Source organism: Nerophis lumbriciformis, linkage group LG11 (genome assembly GCF_033978685.3).
Source record: "Nerophis lumbriciformis linkage group LG11, RoL_Nlum_v2.1, whole genome shotgun sequence".
NCBI classification, from domain to species: Eukaryota; Metazoa; Chordata; class Actinopteri; order Syngnathiformes; family Syngnathidae; genus Nerophis; species Nerophis lumbriciformis.
Genome location: NC_084558.2, coordinates 50,770,828 through 50,796,577, shown reverse-complemented (window position 1 = coordinate 50,796,577; position 25,750 = coordinate 50,770,828). Strand labels below are relative to the sequence as shown.

The 25,750-nt window shown below is 34.1% G+C and overlaps 1 protein-coding gene across 5 annotated transcripts in view; it reads left to right on the top strand.

Moving 5' to 3' along the window:
- The window catches only part of mast4 (microtubule associated serine/threonine kinase family member 4), a 302,344-nt gene that overhangs the window by 159,048 nt on the left and 117,546 nt on the right, over nt 1-25,750 (top strand). Inside the window, exon 2 of one of the 5 annotated variants that reach the window (XM_061966301.2) lies at nt 8,458-8,538. The exons of the other annotated variants lie outside the window; for them this stretch is intronic. Within the exon in view, the coding sequence (XP_061822285.1) occupies nt 8,458-8,538 (81 nt within the window). The remainder of the gene's footprint in view (nt 1-8,457; nt 8,539-25,750) is intronic. 5 annotated transcript variants of the gene reach the window in all.

Genomic DNA, 25,750 nt, shown 5'->3' with positions numbered 1-25,750 from the left:
ATTAACTACCAAAATATGACTGAGGTATATACCTACAAAATTGCCTAAAAAAACATAAGCATGCCAACAGGTATCATTCATTAACAAAATATGACAGTTAAATTAGTTAAAAAGATTTAGCATGCTAAAATGATAATTGTAACATGCGTCAATTACCAAAATATCTTACTCTGAGGTGTGTACTTGAGAATGTGTTTCAAATGCTAGGATGCTAATGTTAGCATGCATTAACTACCAAAATATGACTGAGATATATACCTACAAAATTGCCTGGAAAAAAAGTTAGCATACTAACGTTAGCAATCCAACAGGTATCATTCATGAAGTAACAAAATTTGATACTGTTAAATTAGCTAAAAAGAAATTAGCATGCTAAAATGCTATTTGTAACATGCGTCAAGTACCAAAATATATTACTCTGAGGTGAGTACCTGTGAATGTGTTTAAAATGCTAAGACGCTAATCTTAGCATGCATTAACTACCAAAATATGACTGAGGTATATACCTACAAAATTGCATGCCAACAGGTATCATTCATGAAGTAACAAAATATGACAGTTAAATTAGCTAAAAAAAATTAGCATGCTAAAATGCTAATTGTAACATGCGTCAAGTACCAAAATATATTACTCTGAGGTGTACTTGAGAATGTGTTTAAAATGCTAGGATGCTAATGTTAGCATGCATTAACTACCAAAATATGACTGAAGTATATACCTACAAAATTGCCTGGAAAAAAAGTTAGCATACTAACGTTAGCATGCCAACAGGTATCATTCATGAAGTAACAAAATATGACAGTTAAATTAGCTAAAAAAAAATTGCATGCTAAAATGCTAATTGTAACATGCGTCAAGTACCAAAATATATTACTCTGAAGTGTGTACTTGAGAATTTGTTTCAAATGCTAGGATGCTAATGTTAGCATGCATTAACTACCAAAATATGACAAAATTGCCTGAAAAAAAGTTAGCATGCTAATGTTAGCATGCCAACAGGTACCATTCATGAAGTAACAAAATATGACACTGTTAAATTAGCTTTAAAAAATTAGCATGCTAAAATGCTAATTGTAACATGCGTCAACTACCAAAATATCTTACTCTGAAGTGTGTACCTGAGAATGTGTTTAAAAATGCTAGGATGCTAATGTTAGCATGCATCAACTACCAAAATATGACTGATGTATATACCTACAAAATTGCCTGGAAAAAAAGTTAGCATACTAACGTTAGCATGCCAACAGGTATCATTCATGAAGTAACAAAATATGACACTGTTAAATTAGCTTTAAAAAATTAGCATGCTAAAATGCTAATTGTAACATGCGTCAAGTACCAAAATATATTACTCTGAGGTGTGTACTTGAGAATGTGTTTAAAAATGCTAGGATGCTAATGTTAGCATGCATTAACCACCAAAATATGACTGAGGTATATACCTACAAAATTGCCTGGGGAAAAAGTTAGCATACTAACATTAGCATGCCAACAGGTATCGTTCATGAAGTAACAAAATATGACACTGTCAAAATAGCTTTAAAAAATTAGCATGCTAAAATGCTAATTGTAACATGCGTCAATTACCAAAATATATTACTCTGAGGTGTGTACTTGAGAATGTGTTTAAAATGCTAGGATGCTAATCTTAGCATGCATTAACCACCAAAATATAACTAAGGTATATACCTACAAAATTGCCTGAAATAAAGTTAGCATAATATGCTAACTTTTTTTTCTTATTGCTATAACGTTAGCAATCCAACAGGTATCATTCATGAAGTAACAAAATATGACACTGTTAAATTAGCTTTAAAAAATTAGCATGCTAAAATGCTAATTGTAACATGTGTCAAGTACCAAAATACATTACTCTGATGTGTGTACTTGAGAATGTGTTTAAAATGCTAGGATGCTAATGTTAGCATGCATTAACTACCAAAATATGACTGAGGTATATACCTACAAAATTGCCTGGGAAAAAAGTTAGCATACTAACGTTAGCATGCCAACAGGTATCATTCATGAAGTAACAAAATATGACACTGTTAAATTAGCTTTAAAAAATTAGCATGCTAAAATGCTAGTTGTAACATGCGTCAAGTACCAAAATATATTACTCTGAGGTGTGTACTTGAGAATGTGTTTCAAATGCTAGGATGCTAATGTTAGCATGCATTAACCACCAAAATATGACTGAGGTATATACCTACAAAATTGCCTGGGAAAAAAGTTAGCATACTAACGTTAGCATGCCAACAGGTGTCATTCATGAAGTAACAAAATATGACACTGAGGTGTGTACCTGTTGAATTAGCTAAAAAAAAATAAAAAAATTTGAATGCTAAAATGCTAATTGTAATATGCGTCAAGTACCAAAATATATTACTCTGAGGTGTGTACTTGAGAATGTGTTTAAAATGCTAGGATGCTAATCTTAGCATGCATTAACTACCAAAGTATGAGAGAGGTATATGCCTACAAAATTTCCTGAAAAAAAGTTAGCATACTAACGTTAGCATGCCAACAGGTATCATTCATTAACAAAATATGACAGTTAAATTAGCTAAAAAGATTTAGCATGCTAAAATGCTAATTGTAACATGCGTCAAGTACCAAAATATATTACTCTGAGGTGTGTACTTGAGAATGTTTTTCAAATGTTAGGATGCTAATGTTAGCATGCATTACCTACCAGAATATGACTGAGGTATATACCTACAAAATTGCCTGGGAAAAAAGTTAGCATACTAACGTTAGCATGGAAACAGGTATCATTCATGAAGTAACAAAATATGACACTGAGGTGTGTACCTGTTAAATTAGCTAAAAATAAAATAAAAAAAATTGCATGCTAAAATGCTAATTGTAACATGCGTCAAGTACCAAAATATATTACTCTGAGGTGTGTACTTGAGAATGTGTTTAAAATGCTAAGATGCTAATCTTAGCATGCATTAACTACCAAAATATGACTGAGGTATATACCTACAAAATTGCCTAAAAAAACATTAGCATGCCAACAGGTATCATTCATGAAGTAACAAAATATGACACTGAGGTGTGTACCTGTTAAATTAGCTAAAAAAAAAAATTGCATGCTAAAATGCTAATTGTAACATGCGTCAAGTACCAAAATATATTACTCTGAGGTGTGTACTTGAGAATGTGTTTCAAATGCTAGGATGCTAATGTTAGCATGCATTAACCACCAAAATATGACTGAGGTATATACCTACAAAATTGCCTGAAATAAAGTTAGCATAATATGCAAACTTTTTTTCTTATTGCTATAATGTTAGCAATCCAACAGGTATCATTCATGAAGTAACACAATTTGATACTGTTAAATTAGCTAAAAAAAAATTAGCTTGCTAAAATGCTAATTGTAACATGCGTCAAATACCAAAATATATTACTCTGAGGTGTGTACCTGAGAATGTGTTTAAAAATGCTAGGATGCTAATGTTAGCATGCCTCAACTACCAAAAATATGACTGTGGTATATACCTACAAAATTGCCTGGAAAAAAAGTTAGCATACTAACGTTAGCATGCCAACAGGTATCGTTCATGAAGTAACAAAATATGACAGTTAAATTAACTAAAAAAAATTTGCATGCTAAAATGATAACTGTAACATGCGTCAAGTATCAAAATATATTACTCTGAGGTGTGTACTTGAGAATGTGTTTCAAATGTTAGGATGCTAATGTTAGCATGCATTAACTACCAAAAATATGACTGAAGTACATACCTACAAAATTGCCTGGAAAAAAAGTTAGCATACTAACGTTAGCATGCCAACAGGTGTCATTCATGAAGTAACAAAATATGACACTGAGGTGTGTACCTGTTGAATTAGCTAAAAAAAAAATAAAAAAATTTGAATGCTAAAATGCTAATTGTAATATGCGTCAAGTACCAAAATATATTACTCTGAGGTGTGTACTTGAGAATGTGTTTAAAATGCTAGGATGCTAATCTTAGCATGCATTAACTACCAAAGTATGACAGAGGTATATGCCTACAAAATTGCCTGGGAAAAAAGTTAGCATACTAACATTAGCATGCCAACAGGTATCATTCATTAACAAAATATGACAGTTAAATTAGCTAAAAAGATTTAGCATGCTAAAATGCTAATTGTAACATGCGTCAAGTACCAAAATATATTACTCTGAGGTGTGTACTTGAGAATGTGTTTCAAATGCTAGGATGCTAATGTTAGCATGCATTAACTACCAAAATATGACTGAGATATATACCTAAAAAATTGCCTGAAAAAAAGTTATCATAATATGCTAACTTTTTTTCTTATTGCTATAACGTTAGCAATCCAACAGGTATCATTCATGAAGTAACAAAATTTGATACTGTTAAATTAGCTAAAAAAAAATTAGCATGCTAAAATGCTAATTGTAACATGCGTCAATTACCAAAATATATTACTCTGAGGTGTGTACTTGAGAATGTGTTTCAAATGCTAGGATGCTAATGTTAGCATGCATTAACCACCAAAATATGACTGAGGTATATACCTACAAAATTGCCTGAAATAAAGTTAGCATAATATGCAAACTTTTTTTCTTATTGCTATAATGTTAGCAATCCAACAGGTATCATTCATGAAGTAACACAATTTGATACTGTTAAATTAGCTAAAAAAAAATGAGCTTGCTAAAATGCTAATTGTAACATGCGTCAAATACCAAAATATATTACTCTGAGGTGTGTACCTGAGAATGTGTTTAAAAATGCTAGGATGCTAATGTTAGCATGCCTCAACTACCAAAAATATGACTGTGGTATATACCTACAAAATTGCCTGGAAAAAAAGTTAGCATACTAACGTTAGCATGCCAACAGGTATCGTTCATGAAGTAACAAAATATGACAGTTAAATTAACTAAAAAAAATTTGCATGCTAAAATGATAACTGTAACATGCGTCAAGTATCAAAATATATTACTCTGAGGTGTGTACTTGAGAATGTGTTTCAAATGTTAGGATGCTAATGTTAGCATGCATTAACTACCAAAAATATGACTGAAGTACATACCTACAAAATTGCCTGGAAAAAAAGTTAGCATACTAACGTTAGCATGCCAACAGGTGTCATTCATGAAGTAACAAAATATGACACTGAGGTGTGTACCTGTTGAATTAGCTAAAAAAAAATAAAAAAATTTGAATGCTAAAATGCTAATTGTAATATGCGTCAAGTACCAAAATATATTACTCTGAGGTGTGTACTTGAGAATGTGTTTAAAATGCTAGGATGCTAATCTTAGCATGCATTAACTACCAAAGTATGACAGAGGTATATGCCTACAAAATTTCCTGAAAAAAAGTTAGCATACTAACGTTAGCATGCCAACAGGTATCATTCATTAACAAAATATGACAGTTAAATTAGCTAAAAAGATTTAGCATGCTAAAATGCTAATTGTAACATGCGTCAAGTACCAAAATATATTACTCTGAGGTGTGTACTTGAGAATGTGTTTAAAATGCTAGGATGCTAATCTTAGCATGCATTACCTACCAGAATATGACTGAGGTATATACCTACAAAATTGCCTGGGAAAAAAGTTAGCATACTAACGTTTGCATGGAAACAGGTATCATTCATGAAGTAACAAAATATGACACTGTTAAATTAGCTTTAAAAAATTAGTATGCTAAAATGCTAGTTGTAACATGCGTCAAGTACCAAAATATATTACTCTGAGGTGTGTACCTGAGAATGTGTTTAAAATGCTAGGATGCTAATGTTAGCATGCATTAACTACCAAATTATGACTGAGGTATATACCTACAAAATTGCCTGGAAAAAAAGTTAGCATACTAACATTAGCATGCCAACAGGTATCATTCATGAAGTAACAAAATATGACACTGAGGTGTGTACCTGTTGAATTAGCTAAAAAAAAATAAAAAATTTTGAATGCTAAAATGCTAATTGTAATATGCGTCAAGTACCAAAATATATTACTCTGAGGTGTGTACTTGAGAATGTGTTTAAAATGCTAGGATGCTAATCTTAGCATGCATTAACTACCAAAGTATGAGAGAGGTATATGCCTACAAAATTTCATGAAAAAAGTTAGCATACTAACGTTAGCATGCCAACAGGTATCATTCATTAACAAAATATGACAGTTAAATTAGCTAAAAAGATTTAGCATGCTAAAATGCTAATTGTAACATGCGTCAAGTACCAAAATATATTACTCTGAGGTGTGTACTTGAGAATGTGTTTAAAATGCTAGGATGCTAATCTTAGCATGCATTAACTACCAAAGTATGACAGAGGTATATGCCTACAAAATTTCCTGAAAAAAAGTTAGCATACTAACGTTAGCATGCCAACAGGTATCATTCATTAACAAAATATGACAGTTAAATTAGCTAAAAAGATTTAGCATGCTAAAATGCTAATTGTAACATGCGTCAAGTACCAAAATATATTACTCTGAGGTGTGTACTTGAGAATGTTTTTCAAATGTTAGGATGCTAATGTTAGCATGCATTAACCACCAAAAATATGACTGAAGTATATACCTACAAAATTGCCTGGAAAAAAAGTTAGCATACTAACGTTAGCATGCCAACAGGTATCATTCATGAAGTAACAAAATATGACAGTTAAATTAGCTAAAAAAAAATTGCATGCTAAAATGCTAATTGTAACATGCGTCAAGTACCAAAATATATTACTCTGAGGTGTGTACTTGAGAATGTGTTTCAAATGCTAGGATGCTAATGTTAGCATGCATTAACCACCAAAATATGACTGAGGTATATACCTACAAAATTGCCTGGGAAAAAAGTTAGCATACTAACGTTAGCATGGAAACAGGTATCATTCTTGAAGTAACAAAATATGACAGTTAAATTAGCTAAAAAAAATTAGCATGCTAAAATGCTAATTGTAACATGCGTCAAGTACCAAAATATATTACTCTGACGTGTGTACTTGAGAATGTGTTTAAAAATGCTAGGATGCTAATGTTAGCATGCATTAACTACCAAAATATGACTGAGGTATATACCTACAAAATTGCCTGGGAAAAAAGTTAGCATACTAACGTTAGCATGCCAACAGGTATCATTCATGAAGTAACAAAATATGACACTGTTAAATTATCTTTAAAAAATTAGCATGCTAAAATGCTAATTGTAACATGCGTCAAGTACCAAAATATATTACTCTGAAGTGTGTACTTGAGAATTTGTTTCAAATGCTAGGATGCTAATGTTAGCATGCATTAACTACCAAAATATGACAAAATTGCCTGAAAAAAAGTTAGCATGCTAATGTTAGCATGCCAACAGGTACCATTCATGAAGTAACAAAATATGACACTGTTAAATTAGCTTTAAAAAATTAGCATGCTAAAATGCTAATTGTAACATGCGTCAACTACCAAAATATCTTACTCTGAAGTGTGTACCTGAGAATGTGTTTAAAAATGCTAGGATGCTAATGTTAGCATGCATCAACTACCAAAATATGACTGATGTATATACCTACAAAATTGCCTGGAAAAAAAGTTAGCATACTAACATTAGCATGCCAACAGGTATCGTTCATGAAGTAACAAAATATGACACTGAGGTGTGTACCTGTTAAATTAGCTAAAAAAAAAAATTGCATGCTAAAATGCTAACTGTAACATGCGTCAAGTACCAAAATATATTACTCTGAGGTGTGTACTTGAGAATGTGTTTAAAATGCTAGGATGCTAATCTTAGCATGCATTACCTACCAGAATATGACTGAGGTATATACCTACAAAATTGCCTGGGAAAAAAGTTAGCATACTAACGTTAGCATGGAAACAGGTATCATTCTTGAAGTAACAAAATATGACAGTTAAATTAGCTAAAAAAAATTAGCATGCTAAAATGCTAATTGTAACATGCGTCAAGTACCAAAATATATTACTCTGACGTGTGTACTTGAGAATGTGTTTAAAAATGCTAGGATGCTAATGTTAGCATGCATCAACTACCAAAATATGACAAAATTGCCTGAAAAAAAGTTAGCATGCTAACGTTAGCATGCCAGCAGGCATTTTGTTGTTTTTGCTGGTGCAAAAGCAGTGCAGTTAATATTTTAAGCGGGTATGAATGGCTCTTTGTTGACGTCAAGAAGGACCTTAATTAACAAGTGGTCACATTAGTGTGCATAATGTTTGGTGTGTCAACAAAGGACAAGAGTTATTAAGACGGACGTAATCCCGGCCTAACGAGTGCCTAAATCCACTGCAGTAAAATGTCACCTCTGGTTGACCTTGGCGAGGCTGCAGCGACACGTCTACCTGCAGTGTGCGACACGCCGGCACCTGTAGCGCCTCAGAAGCGGACAAATGCCTGAGATAGACATCTGTGTGCGTGTTTGAATCCCAGACGACAAGTATTCACTTTTTGCCCCGTTTTTAACTTGCAGCCTCACGCCTCGGAGTTTGAGTCCCACTCCCACTAGTCCTTGCAGCCCGTGCAGTCCACTGCACGCCTTCCACTTCTGGAGGTAAGCGAGCGTCGGTGCGCGGGCCGGCTCGCCGCCTGGCGCGGTGGAGTCGTGGTTAAACTACGACGTCACGTGGACCGCCTTGGTTTAGCAGTATACATGGAGGGGGAGGGTGTGATCCTCCGATACAGCAGGTGGCGCTGTGTCCGTTTTAGCAGTGTATATATATATATATATATATATATATATATATATATATATATATGTTAATATATGTATATATCTACAAACCCCGTTTCCATATGAGTTGGGAAATTGTGTTAGATGTAAATATAAACGGAATACAATGATTTGCAAATCATTTTCAACCCATATTCAGTTGAATATGCTACAAAGACAACATATTTGTTATTTTTTGTTGCAAATAATCATTACCTTTAGAATTTGATGGCAGCAACACGTGACAAAGAAGTTGGGAAAGGTGGCAAAAAAGACTGATAAAGTTGAGGAATGCTCATCAAACACTTATTTGGAACATCCCACGGGTGTGCAGGCTAATTGGGAACAGGTGGGTGCCATGATTGGGTATAAAAGTAGATTCCATGAAATGCTCAGTCATTCACAAACAAGGACGGGGCGAGGGTCACCACTTTGTCAACAAATGCGAGAGCAAATTGTTGAACAGTTTAAGAAAAACCTTTCTCAACCAGCTTTTGCAAGGAATTTAGGGATTTCACCATCTACGCTCCGTAACATCATCAAAGGGTTCAGAGAATCTGGAGAAATCACTGCACGTAAGCAGCTAAGCTCATGACGTTTGATCCCTCAGGCTGTACTGCATCAACAAGTGACATCAGTGTGTAAAGGATATCACCACATGGGCTCAGGAACACTTCAGAAACCCACTGTCAGTAACTACAGTTGGCCGCTACATCTGTAAGTGCAAGTTAAAACTCTCCTATGCAAGGCGAAAACAGTTTATCAACAACACCCAGAAACGCCGTCGGCTTCGCCGGGCCTGAGCTCATCTAAGATGGACTGATACAAAGTGGAAAAGTGGTCTGACGAGTCCACATTTCAAATTGCTTTTGGAAACTGTGGACGTCGTGTCCTCCGGACCAAAGAGGAAAAGAACCATCCGGATTGTTCTAGGCGCAAAGTGTAAAAGGCAGCATGTGTGATGGTATGGGGGTGTATTAGTGCCCAAGACATGGGTAACTTACACATCTGTGAAGGTGCCATTAATGCTGAAAGGTACATACAGGTTTTGGAGCGACATATGTTGCCATCCAAGCAACGTTACCATGGACGCCCCTGCTTATTTCAGCAAGACAATGCCAAGCCACGTGTTACATCAACGTGGCTTCATAGTAAAAGAGTGCGGGTACTAGACTGGCCTGCCTGTAGTCCAGACCTGTCTCCCATTGAAAATGTGTGGCGCATTATGAAGCCTAAAATATCACAATGGAGACCCCCGGACTGTTGAACAACTTAAGCTGTACATCAAGCAAGAATGGGAAAGAATTCCACCTGAGAAGCTTCAAAAAATGTGTCTCCTCAGTTCCCAAACCTTTACCGAGTGTTGTTAAAAGGAAAGGCCATGTAACACAGTGGTGAACATGCCCTTTCCCAACTACTTTGGCACGTGTTGCAGCCATGAAATTCTAAGTTAATTATTATTTGCAAAAAAAAAACTAAGTTTATGAGTTTGAACATGAAATATGTTGTCTTTGTAGCATATTCAACTGAATATGGGTTGAAAAGGATTTGCAAATCATTGTATTCCGTTTATATTTACATCTAACACAATTTCCCAACTCATATGGAAACGGGGTTTGTATATATATGTATATGTTAATATATGTATACATGTTTGTGTGTATATGTATATATATATATGTACATGTATATATATATATGTATATGTTAATGTGTGTATATATATGTGTATATGTATATCTATATGTGTATATATATATATACAGGTAAAAGCCAGTAAATTAGAATATTTTGAAAAACTTGATTTATTTCAGTAATTGCATTCAAAAGGTGTAACTTGTACATTATATTTATTCATTGCACACAGACTGATGCATTCAAATGTTTATTTCATTTAATTTTGATGATTTGAAGTGGCAACAAATGAAAATCCAAAATTCCGTGTGTCACAAAATTAGAATATTACTTAAGGCTAATACAAAAAAGGGATTTTTAGAAATGTTGGCCAACTGAAAAGTATGAAAATGAAAAATATGAGCATGTACAATACTCAATACTTGGTTGGAGCTCCTTTTGCCTCAATTACTGCGTTAAAGCGGCGTGGCATGGAGTCGATGAGTTTCTGGCACTGCTCAGGTGTTATGAGAGCCCAGGTTGCTCTGATAGTGGCCTTCAACTCTTCTGCGTTTTTGGGTCTGGCATTCTGCATCTTCCTTTTCACAATACCCCACAGATTTTCTATGGGGCTAAGGTCAGGGGAGTTGGCGGGCCAATTTAGAACAGAAATACCATGGTCCGTAAACCAGGCACGGGTAGATTTTGCGCTGTGTGCAGGCGCCAAGTCCTGTTGGAACTTGAAATCTCCATCTCCATAGAGCAGGTCAGCAGCAGGAAGCATGAAGTGCTCTAAAACTTGCTGGTAGACGGCTGCGTTGACCCTGGATCTCAGGAAACAGAGTGGACCGACACCAGCAGATGACATGGCACCCCAAACCATCACTGATGGTGGAAACTTTACACTAGACTTCAGGCAACGTGGATCCTGTGCCTCTCCTGTCTTCCTCCAGACTCTGGGACCTCGATTTCCAAAGGAAATGCAAAATTTGCATGGTTGGGTGATGGTTTGGGGTGCCATGTCATTTCAAGTTCCAACAGGACTTGGCGCCTGCACACAGCGCAAAATCTACCCGTGCCTGGTTTACGGACCATGGTATTTCTGTTCTAAATTGGCCCGCCAACTCCCCTGACCTTAGCCCCATAGAAAATCTGTGGGGTATTGTGAAAAGGAAGATGCAGAATGCCAGACCCAAAAACGCAGAAGAGTTGAAGGCCACTATCAGAGCAACCTGGGCTCTCATAACACCTGAGCAGTGCCAGAAACTCATCGACTCCATGCCACGCCGCATTAATGCAGTAATTGAGGCAAAAGGAGCTCCAACCAAGTATTGAGTATTGTACATGCTCATATTTTTCATTTTCATACTTTTCAGTTGGCCAACATTTCTAAAAATCCCTTTTTTGTATTAGCCTTACACAATATTCTAATTTTGTGACACACGGAATTTTGGATTTTCATTTGTTGCCACTTCAAATCATCAAAATTAAATGAAATAAACATTTGAATGCATCAGTCTGTGTGCAATGAATAAATATAATGTACAAGTTACACCTTTTGAATGCAATTACTGAAATAAATCAAGTTTTTCAAAATATTCTAATTTACTGGCTTTTACCTGTATATGTATATACATATATATATATATATATATTTTTTTTTATATATATATATATATAGTATATATACACACATATAAATATAAATATGTATATATACATATATACATACATGTGTGTGTGTATATATATATATATATATATAATACATCATATTATTGATCATATCTGCTGTACAGACAGACTTTAGAAAAGAGAAGTGTTGGATACTTCTCTTGTTGCCTTATTTGTGTTTGACTTTATCACATTTTTGGGTAGATCTTTGTCAAACAAAACCAGTTTTCTTTTCAGTCATGTAGAAATGTTTCACGGCTGTTTATCTCATGGAGGAATGTAGTTCATCATAGAACTGGCACCCAATGTTATTGAAAAAGTATGGAGTTTGAATCGAGAATCAATCCTGAATGGAATGAAAATACAACTAAGATGCCTGTTACAGTCTAACACAGGGGTCACCAACGCGGTGCCCGCGGGCACCAGGTCGCCCGTAAGAACCAGATGAGTCGCCCGCTGGCCTGTTCTAAAAATAGCTCAAATAGCAGCACTTACCAGTGAGCTGCCTCTATTTTTTCAATTTTACTTATTTACTAGCAAGCTGGTCTCGCTTTGCTCGACATTTTGAATTCTAAGAGAGACAAAATTCAAATAGAATTTGAAAATCCAAGAAAATATTTTAAAGACTTGGTCTTCACTCGTTTAAATAAATTCATTTATTTTTTTGCTTTGCTTCTTATAACTTTCAGAAAGACAATTTTAGAGAAAAAAATACAACCTTAAAAATGATTTTAGGATTTTTAAACACATATACCTTTTTAACCTTTTAAATTCCTTCCTCTTCTTTCCTGACAATTTAAATCAATGTTCAAGTAAATTTATTGTTTTTATTGTAAAGAATAATAAATACATTTTAGTTTAATTCTTCATTTTAGCTTCTGTTTTTTCGACGAAGAATATTTGTGAAATATTTCTTCAAACTTATTATGATTAAAATTCAAAAAAAATTAAAGCTGCAAGCAGCGTTGGACGGGCCCGCGTATTTGGCAGGTGCTAGTCCTAAGTGTCCCAATACTTTTGTCTACTTTTAGTCTGAAGTGTCCCAAGACTTTTGTCTAGTGTACCTACCTTGTCTGCATTGTGTGGGCACGTTGGTGCTTCCTGCTTTTAAGCAGCCATTTTAAAAAACAGCAGTGCAGCGGGTCTTTGAAGGGTCATAAAATCAAAACCGGAGCAGGTATTAAAAATCCCATCTATACTTTTAATCACAAGGGTTTTATCTCTCACCTGTGTTAGTTTGAAGGCGAAACGACAAACGCTCTCAGAGGAGATAGATTTTGAAGAAAGGTGACCGCTTTTTCCAAAAAGGTTGTGTTGAAGGGGGAATAGCAAACTTCCTGTTGATTTTTGCTGGGGGTTGTCAATTTATGAAATGTAGGTCTAAGTGAGACTTACATAGAGGTTTTTGTTTCATGTCTCTCCGACCTTCCCAGTGGGAGTTACAGGCAGTTTTGTAATCTTTTTCTTCCGAGGAGCAGTTTTTTCTCCGTTTTAATCAAAAATTGCTGTAGAGCGCAATTTTTGAATTTGGGGTTAGGTTTTTTTCATTAGATCACAGTTTTTGCCAGTCCTGATGTGTGTGTTCAGTTCGGTGAGTTTTGAAGCATGTTAAGGGGGTGAAATTACAGCGCAAAGAGGCAAAAGTGACTGTTTTTAGTACTTTTTTGTCTTGAAGGGGGAATTGCCAACTTCCTGTTGATTTTAGCCCGAGGAAGTACAATTATGAGAACTAGGTCTAAGTCAGACCTACATAGAGGATTTTGTTTCATGTTTTATTCTGGCAAATCTAGAAAATCTGTAGAATCAAATTTAAATCTTATTTCAAAGTCTTTTGAATGTCTTTTAAAATTTTTGTTCTGGAAAATCTAGAAGAAATAATGATTTGTCTTTGTTAGAAATATAGCTTGGTCCAATTTTGTTATATATTCTAACAAAGTGCAGATTGGATTTGAACCTATTTAAAACATGTCATCAAAATTCTAAAATTAATCTTAATCAGGAAAAATTACTAATGTTCCATAAATGATATTTTAAATTTTTTCAAAAAGATTCGAATTAGCTGGTTTTTCTCTTCTTTTTTTCGGTTGAATTTTGAATTTTAAAGAGTCGAAATTGAAGATAAACTGTTTCAAAATGTAATTTTCTTTTTTTTCGTGTTTTCTCCTCTTTTAAACCGTTCAATTATTTATAAGAACATAGAGTTAAAGGTAAATTGAGCAAATTGGCTATTTCTGGCAATTTATTTAAGTGCGCATCAAACTGGTAGCCCTTCGCATTAATCAGTACCCAAGAAGTAGCTCTTGGTTTCAAAAAGGTCGGTGACAGCTGGTCTAACAGCTGCTGAGTAATAAGTACAATACTTACAGTATCAACACCTTGTAGGACTCGACCAAATACAACTTAATGGCAAAGACTACTTCCTGACTTCAACAACACGCCGTAGACCAGTGGATCTTAAGTGGGGCCGCCAAAAAACTGGCAACTCTGCCGCCAAAATATTATGGTAAAATTAATTCCGTTTTTAGTACTACACTTTAAAAACAATGACCTTACATTTTACAGTAAAAAAAACAAACTGGCTGCTTAGTTTCCAAAATTTTACTGTAAAAATAACATTGCTACCATTTTTTTCAATTTACAAATAATTGACTGTAAAAACAATGACTGTAGATTTTACGGTAAAATAACTGGCCGTTCAGATACCAAAATTTTACTGTAAAAATAAAACTGCCACCATTTTCTTCAATTTACAGTAATCTACTGTAAAAACAATGACCGTAGATTTTACTGTCCGAATAAATGGAAACTGAACTGAACAGTAAAAAAAAAAACCTGACAGCTCAGTTGTTATAATATTAATGTAAAAATAACAGTGCTACCATTTTTTTATTTACAGTAACACACTGTAAAAACGACCTTAGACTTTACGGTAAAAAAAATGGCAACTCTGTCGCCAAAATTTGATTGTAAAATTAACAGTAGTACCATTTTTACATTTATAGTAATACACTTTAAAAACAATGAACTTAGATTTTACAGTAAAAACAAACAAACTGGCAGCTCAGTTTCCAGAATTTTACTGTAAAAATAACATTGCTACCATTTTTTTTATTTACAATAATTCACTGTAAAAACAATGACTGGAGATTTTACGGTAAAATAACTGGCCGTTCAGATACCTAAATTTTACTGTAAAAATAACACTGCCCACATTTTCTTCAATTTACAGTAATATACTGTAAAAACAATGACCGTAGATTTTACTGTCCGAATAAATGGAAACTGAACTGAACAGTAAAAAAAAAAACCTGACAGCTCAGTTGTTATAATATTAATGTAAAAATAACAGTGCTACCATTTTTTAATTTTTTTATTTACAGTAACACACTGTAAAAACGACCTTAGACATAACGGTAAAAAAAAAAAACGGCAACTCTGTCGCCAAAATTTGATTGTAAAATTAACAGTAGTACCATTTTTACATTTATAGTAATACACTTTAAAAACAATGACCTTAGATTTTACAGTAAAAAAAACAAAAAACTGGCTGCTTAGTTTCTCGAATTTTACTGTAAAAATAACATTGCTACCATTTTTTCCAATTTACAATAATTCACTGTAAAAACAATGACTGTAGATTTTACGGTAAAATAACTGGCCTTCAGTTACTTAAATTTTAATGTAAAAATAACACTGCCACCATTTTCTTCATTTTACAGAAATCTACTGTAAAAACAATGACCGTAGATTTTACAGTTAGAATAAATTGAAATTGAACTGAACGGTAAAAAAAACAACCTGACAGCTCAGTTGTTATAATGTTATTGTAAAAATAACAGTGCTACCATTTTTTTTATTTACAGTAACACACTGTAAAAACAACCTTAGACTTAACGGTAAAAAGAAAAACGGCAACTCTGTCGCCAAAATTTGATAGTAAAATTAACAGTAGTACCATTTTTACATTTATAGTAATACACTTTAAAAACAATGACCTTAGATTTTACAGTAAAAACAAACAAACTGGCAGCTCAGTTGCCAGAATTTTACTGTAAAAATAACGCCGCCAGCATTTTTTTCAATTTACAATAATTCACTGTAAAAACAATGACTGTAGATTTTACGGTAAAATAACTGGCCTTCAGTTACTTAAATTTTAATGTAAAAATAACACTGCCACCATTTTCTTCATTTTACAGAAATCTACTGTAAAAACAATGACCGTAGATTTTACAGTTAGAATAAATTGAAATTGAACTGAACGGTAAAAAAAACAACCTGACAGCTCAGTTGTTATAATGTTATTGTAAAAATAACAGTGCTACCATTTTTTTTATTTACAGTAACACACTGTAAAAACAACCTTAGACTTAACGGTAAAAAGAAAAACGGCAACTCTGTCGCCAAAATTTGATAGTAAAATTAACAGTAGTACCATTTTTACATTTATAGTAATACACTTTAAAAACAATGACCTTAGATTTTACAGTAAAAACAAACAAACTGGCAGCTCAGTTGCCAGAATTTTACTGTAAAAATAACGCCGCCAGCATTTTTTTCAATTTACAATAATTCACTGTAAAAACAATGACTGTAGATTTTACGGTAAAATAACTGGCCGTTCAGATACCTAAATTTTACTGTAAAAATAACACTGCTCACATTTTCTTCAATTTACAGTAATCTACTGTAAAAACAATGACCGTAGATTTTACTGTCCGAATAAATTGAAACTGAACTGAACAGTAAAAAAAAACAACCTGACAGCTCAGTTGTTATAATATTAATGTAAAAATAACAGTGCTACCATTTTTTTATTTACAGTAACACACTGTAAAAACGACCTTAGACTTTACGGTAAAAAAAATGGCAACTCTGTCGCCAAAATTTGATTGTAAAATTAACAGTAGTACCATTTTTACATTTATAGTAATACACTTTAAAAACAATGACCTTAGATTTTACAGTAAAAACAAACGAACTGTCAGCTCAGTTGCCAGAATTTTACTGTAAAAATAACGCCGCCAGCATTTTTTTCAATTTACAATAATTCACTGTAAAAACAATGACTGTAGATTTTACGGTAAAATAACTGGCCGTTCAGATACTTACATTTTACTGTAAAAATAACACTGCCCACATTTTCTTCAATTTACAGTAATCTACTGTAAAAACAATGACCGTAGATTTTACTGTCCGAATAAATGGAAACTGAACTGAACAGTAAAAAAAAAAACCTGACAGCTCAGTTGTTATAATATTAATGTAAAAATAACAGTGCTACCATTTTTTTATTTTTTTATTTACAGTAACACACTGTAAAAACGACCTTAGACATAACGGTAAAAAAAAAACGGCAACTCTGTCGCCAAAATGTTATTGTAAAATTAACAGTAGTACCATTTTTACATTTATAGTAATACACTTTAAAAACAATGACCTTAGATTTCACAGTAAAAAAAACAAAAAACTGGCTGCTTAATTTCTAGAATTTTACTGTAAAAATAACATTGCTACCATTTTTTTCAATTTACAATAATTCACTGTAAAAACAATGACTGTAGATTTTACGGTAAAATAACTGGCCGTTCAGTTACTTAAATTTTAATGTAAAAATAAAACTGCCACCATTTTCTTCAATTTACAGTAATCTACTGTAAAAACAATGACCGTAGATTTTACTGTCCGAATAAATTGAAACTGAACTGAACAGTAAAAAAAACAACCTGACAGCTCAGTTATAATATTAATGTAAAAATAACAGTGCTACCATTTTTTTATTTACAGTAACACACTGTAAAAACGACCTTAGACTTTACGGTAAAAAAAATGGCAACTCTGTCGCCAAAATTTGATTGTAAAATTAACAGTAGTACCATTTTTACATTTATAGTAATACACTTTAAAAACAATGACCTTAGATTTTACAGTAAAAACAAACAAATTGGCAGCTCAGTTGCCAGAATTTTACTGTAAAAATAACGCCGCCACCATTTTTTTCAATTTACAATAATTCACTGTAAAAACAATGACTGTAGATTTTACGGTAAAATAACTGGCCGTTCAGATACCTAAATTTTACTGTAAAAATAACACTGCCCACATTTTCTTAAATTTACAGTAATCTACTGTAAAAACAATGACCGTAGATTTTACTGTTTGAATAAATTGAAACTAAACTGAACAGTAAAAAAAAAAATTGACAGCTCAGTTGTTATAATATTAGTGTAAAAATAACAGTGCTACCTTTTTTATTTCAATTTACAGTAACACACTGTAAAAACGACCTTAGACTTTACAGTAAAAAAACCGGCAACTCTGTCGCCAAAATGTTATTGTAAAATTAACAGTAGTACCATTTTTACATTTATAGTAATACACTTTAAAAACAATGACCTTAGATTTTACAGTAAAAAAAACAAACAAATTGTATTTACTGTAAAAATAACGCAGCTACCTTTTTTTTTCCAATTTACAATAATTCACTGTAAAAACAATGACCGTAGATTTTACGGTAAAATAACTGGCAGATAAGTTTTACTGTAAAAATAACACTACTACTGTTTTTTCTCAATTTACAGTAACACACTGTAAAATCCACCATAGATTTTATGGGGGGAAAAATGGCGGCTCGGTCACAAGAATGTTACCGTAGATTTTATGGTGAAAAAACCAGCACTTTTTTGAAAGGTAGGTTGGTGGTTTTCTCCTTTAGCTCCCTCCCCCCTGCTGTAGCAGCTGTACACTGACTACTCTCAAGTATGCACAGTTGCCGTTATCGGCTTTCTATTCTCAGTTTGACTTTGAGCCCTCGCCCAGCGTCATAGCAAAAGAGAGCAGAGCCATATTTAGAGCGGGGACACCGCGGTGTGCTCCTTCCTTCCTGAAATGAGGCCGACATGTTCGGGTCTGGAGCCGACAGGTCGGGTCTGGAGCCGAGGTCCGTGGGCCGGCGCGGGCCCGATGACCTCGGGAGACAGGCGAGAAGTCACATGACGTCTCTTATCTGCGCTGCTTTTATTGTTCTTTTCTTTTTTACAAGACGGAACTTTGCACTTCCGGCTTTTCAAAGTCGTGACGTGCGATACCACCCCTTTTCCTGCCGATCCGATGATACCAAGTGCAAATATGTGTGTAATAAGATGTCTATCTAAAATATATATATATAATATCGTAAGACACTGTGCTCCAATGCTGAAGTTGAAGTGAAACGCTGACAGAATGTAGTATGAATGTAAGAATAGTTTGAATTTCCAGGAAAATGGGAATTTGGTTTGAATGTCCAGAATGAGTGGAATGTGTTGATGTTGGAATGGTTCGAATAGGTTGAACAATATGGTAATTGTGCAACTTGGAAAAATGTCCCATTCATTTCAATGGGAACTTCCTGGAATTTTGGGAAAAGCTGGATTTTTAAAAAAAATGATTAGGAGCATGAATTTCCTAAAGGACATGAATTGGTTGGTGTTGGAATTGTTTAAATCGGTCAAGAAATGCTGAAGTAGTAACAGTTTTTTCATTGAGAAATTGTATTACGGAATTCCTGGAATTTCGGGAAAACCGGGAATGATTCTAGTTCCTAAACCAACTTGGTTTTTTTGTCCTGACTAACAAAATGTTTTGACGGTGGAACAGTTGAAGTGAAATGCTGACAGAATGTAGTATGAATGTAGAGTAGTTTGAATGTTGGAATGGTTTGAATGTTGAAGAGTTTGAATTTCCAGGAAAATGGGAATTTGGTTTGAATGTCCAGAATGAGTGGAATGTGTTGATGTTGGAATGGTTCGAATAGGTTGAACAATATGGTAATTGTGCAACTTGGAAAAATGTCCCATTCATTTCAATGGGAACTTCCTGGAATTTTGGGAAAAGCGGGATTTAAAAAAAAATGATTAGGAGCATGAATTTCCTAAAGGACATGAATTGGTTGGTGTTGGAATTGTTTAAATCGGTCAAGAAATGCTGAGGTAGTAACAGTTTTTTCATTGAGAAATTGTATTACGGAATCCCTGGAATTTCGGGAAAACCGGGAATGTTTCTAGTTCCTAAACCAACTTGGTTTTTTGTCCTGACTAACAAAATGTTTTGACGGTGGAAGAGTTGAAGTGAAATGCTGACAGAATGTAGTATGAATGTAAGAATAGTTTGAATGTTGAAGAGTTTGAATTTCCAGGAAAATGGGAATTTGGTTTGAATGTCCAGAATGAGTGGAATGTGTTGATGTTGGAATGGTTCGAATAGGTTGAACAATGTGGTAATTGTGCAACTTGGAAAAATGTCCCATTCATTTCAATGGGAACTTCCTGGAAATTTGGAAATTTTGGGAAAAGCAGGATTTTTTTGAAAATGATTAGGAGCATGAATTTCCTAAAGGACATGAATTGGTTGGTGTTGGAATTGTTTAAATCGGTCAAGAAATGCTGAGGTAGTAACAGTTTTTTCATTGAGAAATTGTATTACGGAATCCCTGGAATTTCGGGAAAACCGGGAATGTTTCTAGTTCCTAAACCAACTTGGTTTTTTGTCCTGACTAACAAAATGTTTTGACGGTGGAAGAGTTGAAGTGAAATGCTGACAGAATGTAGTATGAATGTAAGAATAGTTTGAATGTTGAAGAGTTTGAATTTCCAGGAAAATGGGAATTTGGTTTGAATGTCCAGAATGAGTGGAATGTGTTGATGTTGGAATGGTTCGAATAGGTTGAACAATATGGTAATTGTGCAACTTGGAAAAATGTCCCATTCATTTCAATGGGAACTTCCTGGAAATTTGGAAATTTTGGGAAAAGCAGGATTTTTTTGAAAATGATTAGGAGCATGAATTTCCTAAAGGACATGAATTGGTTGGTGTTGGAATTGTTTAAATCGGTCAAGAAATGCTGAGGTAGTAACAGTTTTTTCATTGAGAAATTGTATTACGGAATCCCTGGAATTTCGGGAAAACCGGGAATGTTTCTAGTTCCTAAACCAACTTGGTTTTTTGTCCTGACTAACAAAATGTTTTGACGGTGGAAGAGTTGAAGTGAAATGCTGACAGAATGTAGTATGAATGTAAGAATAGTTTGAATGTTGAAGAGTTTGAATTTCCAGGAAAATGGGAATTTGGTTTGAATGTCCAGGATGGGTGAAATGTGTTGATGTTGGAATGGTTCGAATAAGTTGAACAATGTGGTAATTGTGCAACTTGGAAAAATGTCCCATTCATTTCAATGGGAACTTCCTGGAATTTTGGGAAAAGCTGGATTTTTTTGGAAAATGATTAGGAGCATGAATTTCCTGAAGGACATGAATTGGTTGGTGTTGGAATCGTTTAAATCGGTCAAGAAATGTTGAAGTAGTAACACTTTTTTAATTGAAAAATTGTATTATGGAATTCCTGGAATTTCGGGAAAACCGGGAATGATTCTAGTTCCTAAACCAACTTGGTTTTTTGTCCTGACTAACAAAATGTTTTGACGGTGGAAGAGTTGAAGTGAAATGCTGACAGAATATAGTATGAATGTCGGAATACTTTGAATGTTGGAATGGTTTGAATGTTGAAGAGTTTGAATTTCCAGGAAAATGGGAATTTGGTTTGAATGTCCAGAATGAGTGGAATGTGTTGATGTTGGAATGGTTCGAATAGGTTGAACAATATGGTAATTGTGCAACTTGGAAAAATGTCCCATTCATTTCAATGGGAAGTTCCTGGAATTTTGGGAAAAGGGGGATTTTTTAAAAAATGATTAGGAGCTTGAATTTCCTAAAGGACATTAATTGGTTGGTGTTGGAATTGTTTAAATCGGTCAAGAAATGCTGAAGTAGTAACAGTTTTTTCATTGAGAAATTGTATTACGGAATTCCTGGAATTTTGGGAAAACCGGGAATGTTTCTAGTTCCTAAACCAACTTGATTTTTTGTCCTGACTAACAAAATGTTTTGACGGTGGAGGAGTTGAAGTGAAATGCTGACAGAATGTAGTATGAATGTAAGAATAGTTTGAATGTTGGAATGTTGAAGAGTTTGAATTTCCAGGAAAATGGGAATTTGGTTTGAATGTCCAGAATGAGTGGAATGTGTTGATGTTGGAATGGTTCGAATAGGTTGAACAATATGGTAATTGTGCAACTTGGAAAAATGTCCCATTCATTTCAATGGGAACTTCCTGGAATTTTGGGAAAAGCTGGATTTTTTTGGAAAATGATTAGGAGCATGAATTTCCTGAAGGACATGAATTGGTTGGTGTTGGAATCGTTTAAATCGGTCAAGAAATGTTGAAGTAGTAACACTTTTTTAATTGAAAAATTGTATTATGGAATTCCTGGAATTTCGGGAAAACCGGGAATGTTTCTAGTTCCTAAACCAACTTGGTTTTTTGTCCTGACTAACAAAATGTTTTGACGGTGGAAGAGTTGAAGTGAAATGCTGACTGAATGTAGTATGAATGTAAGAATAGTTTGAATGTTGGAATGGTTTGAATGTTGAAGAGTTTGAGTTTCCAGGAAAATGGGAATTTGGTTTGAATGTCCAGGATGGGTGGAATGTGTTGATTTTGGAATGGTTCGATTAGGTTGAACAATATGGTAATTGTGCAACTTGGAAAAATGTCCCATTCATTTCAAAGGGAACTTCCTGGAAATTTGGGAATTTTGGGAAAAGCGGGATTTTTTTGAAAATGATTAGGAGCATGAATTTCCTAAAGGACATGAATTGGTTGGTGTTGGAATTGTTTAAATCGGTCAAGAAATGCTGAAGTAGTAACAGTTTTTTCATTGAGAAATTGTATTACGGAATTCCTGGAATTTTGGGAAAACCGGGAATGTTTCTAGTTCCTAAACCAACTTGGTTTTTTGTCCTGACTAACAAAATGTTTTGATGTTGGAACGGTTGAAATTGGATGAAAAAAGGAAAAGGAGTAGTCAAACGAAAAAGGTTGGAAATAAGGTTAGAAAAAAAAAACAGGAATTCCTGGAAATTAGTTGAATGTGGAAAAAGGGTAGTTTGGATGTCCAAGATGAATTGAATGTGTTGAGGGTGGAATGGTTTGAATGGGTTGAAAAATGTGGGAATTGTGGAAGTTTGAAAAATGGACAATTAATTTTGAATGGGAAAAATGCAAAACAATAGGAATTATGTGAAATCCGGGAATTTGTTTTATAATTGTTGAAGTAGAGCACATCATTCCCAAACCGAAGTTAGAACAATTTGAATCAGATGAAAAATGTGGAAGTTGTAGAACGTTTAAAAATGTCCCATTGATTTCAATGAAAATTTCCCCAAAATTTTGGAATTTCGGGAAAAGCGTGATTTAAAAAAAACAAACTTGAATGTTGTGAATGAGTTGAAATGGTTGGTGTTGGAATTTTTCAAATCAGTCGAGAAATGTTGAAGTAGTAACATGTTGAATTGAAAAATGGTATTACAGAATTCCTGGAATTTTGTGAGGAAACCGGGAATTTTTCCAGTTCAAAAAACAACTTTGTTTTTTGTCCTGATTAAGAGGAATGTTTTGACGGTGGAACGGTTGAAGTGGGTTGAAAAATGTAGGAGGAGTAGTCACCAGAAAAAAGGGTGGAAATAGGGCTTTGGAAAACCAGGAATTCTGGAAAATCCTGGAATTATTTTTGAACTTGGAAAAATGGTAGTTTGAATTTCCAGGATGATTGGGATGTGTTGAAGATGGAATGGTTTGAATGGGTTGAAGAATGTTGGAATTGTGGAGCTTTAAAAAATGGACAATTCATTCTGAATGAGGAAAAATGCCAAAAAAAATGAATTATGGGAAATCCGGGAATTTTTTTTGTAATTGTTGAAGTGGAGCACATCATTCCCAAACTGGCTGAATATTTTGAATTTAGAACAGTTTGAATCAGATGAAAAATGTGGGAGTTGTAGAACTTTAAAACATGTCCCATTGATTTCAATGAAAATTTCTCAAAAATTTGGGAATTTCGGGAAAAGTGGGATTTAAAAAAAAACAAAAAAATTTGAATGTTGTGAATGAGTTGACATGGTTGGTGTTGGAATTTTTCAAATCAGTCGAGAAATGTTGAAGTAGTAACATGTGGAATCGAAAAATGGTATTACGGAATTCCTGGAATTTCGTGAGGTAACCGGGAATTTTTCCAGTTCAAAAAACTTTGGGTTTTTTCCCAATTAAGAGGAATGTTTTGACGGTGGAACGGTTAAAGTGGGTTGAAAAATGTGGAAGGAGTGGTGGCCAGAAAAAAGGTTGAAAATAGGGCTTTGGAAAACCAGGAATTCTGGAAAATCCTGGAATTATTTTTGAACTTGGAAGAAGGGTAGTTTGAATGTCCAGTGTGAGTGGAATATGTTGAAGGTGGAATGGTTTGAATAGGTTGAAGAATGTGGTAACTGTGGAACTTTAAAAAATGGACAATTCATTCTGAATGGGGAAAAATGCCCAAAAAAATAACGAATTATGGGAAATCCGGGAATTTTTTTAAATAATTGTTGAAGTAGAGCACATCATTCCCAAACTGGCTGAATATTTTGAAGTTAGAACAGTTTGAATCAGATGAAAAATGTGGGAGTTGTAGAACTTTAAAACATGTCCCATTGATTTCAATGAAAATTTCCCCCAAAATTTGGGAATTTCGGGAAAAGCGGGATTAAAAAAACAAAAACTTGTATGTTGTGAATGAGTTGAAATGGTTGGTGTTGGAATTTTTCAAATCAGTCGAGAAATGTTGAAGTAGTAACATGTTGAATTGAAAAATGGTATTACAGAATTCCTGGAATTTTGTGAGGAAACCGGGAATTTTTCCAGTTCAAAAAACAACTTTGTTTTTTGTCCTGATTAAGAGGAATGTTTTGACGGTGGAACGGTTGAAGTGGGTTGAAAAATGTAGGAGGAGTAGTCACCAGAAAAAAGGGTGGAAATAGGGCTTTGGAAAACCAGGAATTCTGGAAAATCCTGGAATTATTTTTGAACTTGGAAAAATGGTAGTTTGAATTTCCAGGATGATTGGAATGTGTTGAAGATGGAATGGGTTGAAGAATGTTGGAATTGTGGAACTTTAAAAAATGGACAATTCATTCTGAATGAGGAAAAATGCCAAAAAATATGATTTATGGGAAATCCGGGAATTTTTTTTGTAATTGTTGAAGTGGAGCACATCATTCCCAAACTGGCTGAATATTTTGAAGTTAGAACAGTTTGAATCAGATGAAAAATGTGGGAGTTGTAGAACTTTAAAACATGTCCCATTGATTTCAATGGAAATTTCCCAAAAATTTGGGAATTTCGGGAAAAGTGGGATTTAAAAAAAAAACAAAAAAACTTGAATGTTGTGAATGAGTTGACATGGTTGGTGTTGGAATTTTTCAAATCAGTCGAGAAATGTTGAAGTAGTAACATGTTGAATCGAAAAATGGTATTACGGAATTCCTGGAATTTCGTGAGGAAACCGGGAATTTTTCCAGTTCAAAAAACAACTTTGTTTTTTGTCCTGATTAAGAGGAATGTTTTGACGGTGGAACGGTTGAAGTGGGTTGAAAACTGTGGAAGGAGTGGTGGACAGAAAAAAGGGTGGAAATAGGGCTTTGGAAAACCAGGAATTCTGGAAAATCCTGGAATTATTTTTGGACTTGGAAAAAGGGTAGTTTGAATGTCCAGGGTGAGTGGAATATGTTGAAGGTGGAATGGTTTGAATAGGTTGAAGAATGTGGTAATTGTGGAACTTTAAAAAATGGACAATTCATTCTGAATGGGGAAAAATGCCAAAAAAATTAGGAATAATGGGAAATCCGGGAATTTTTTAAAT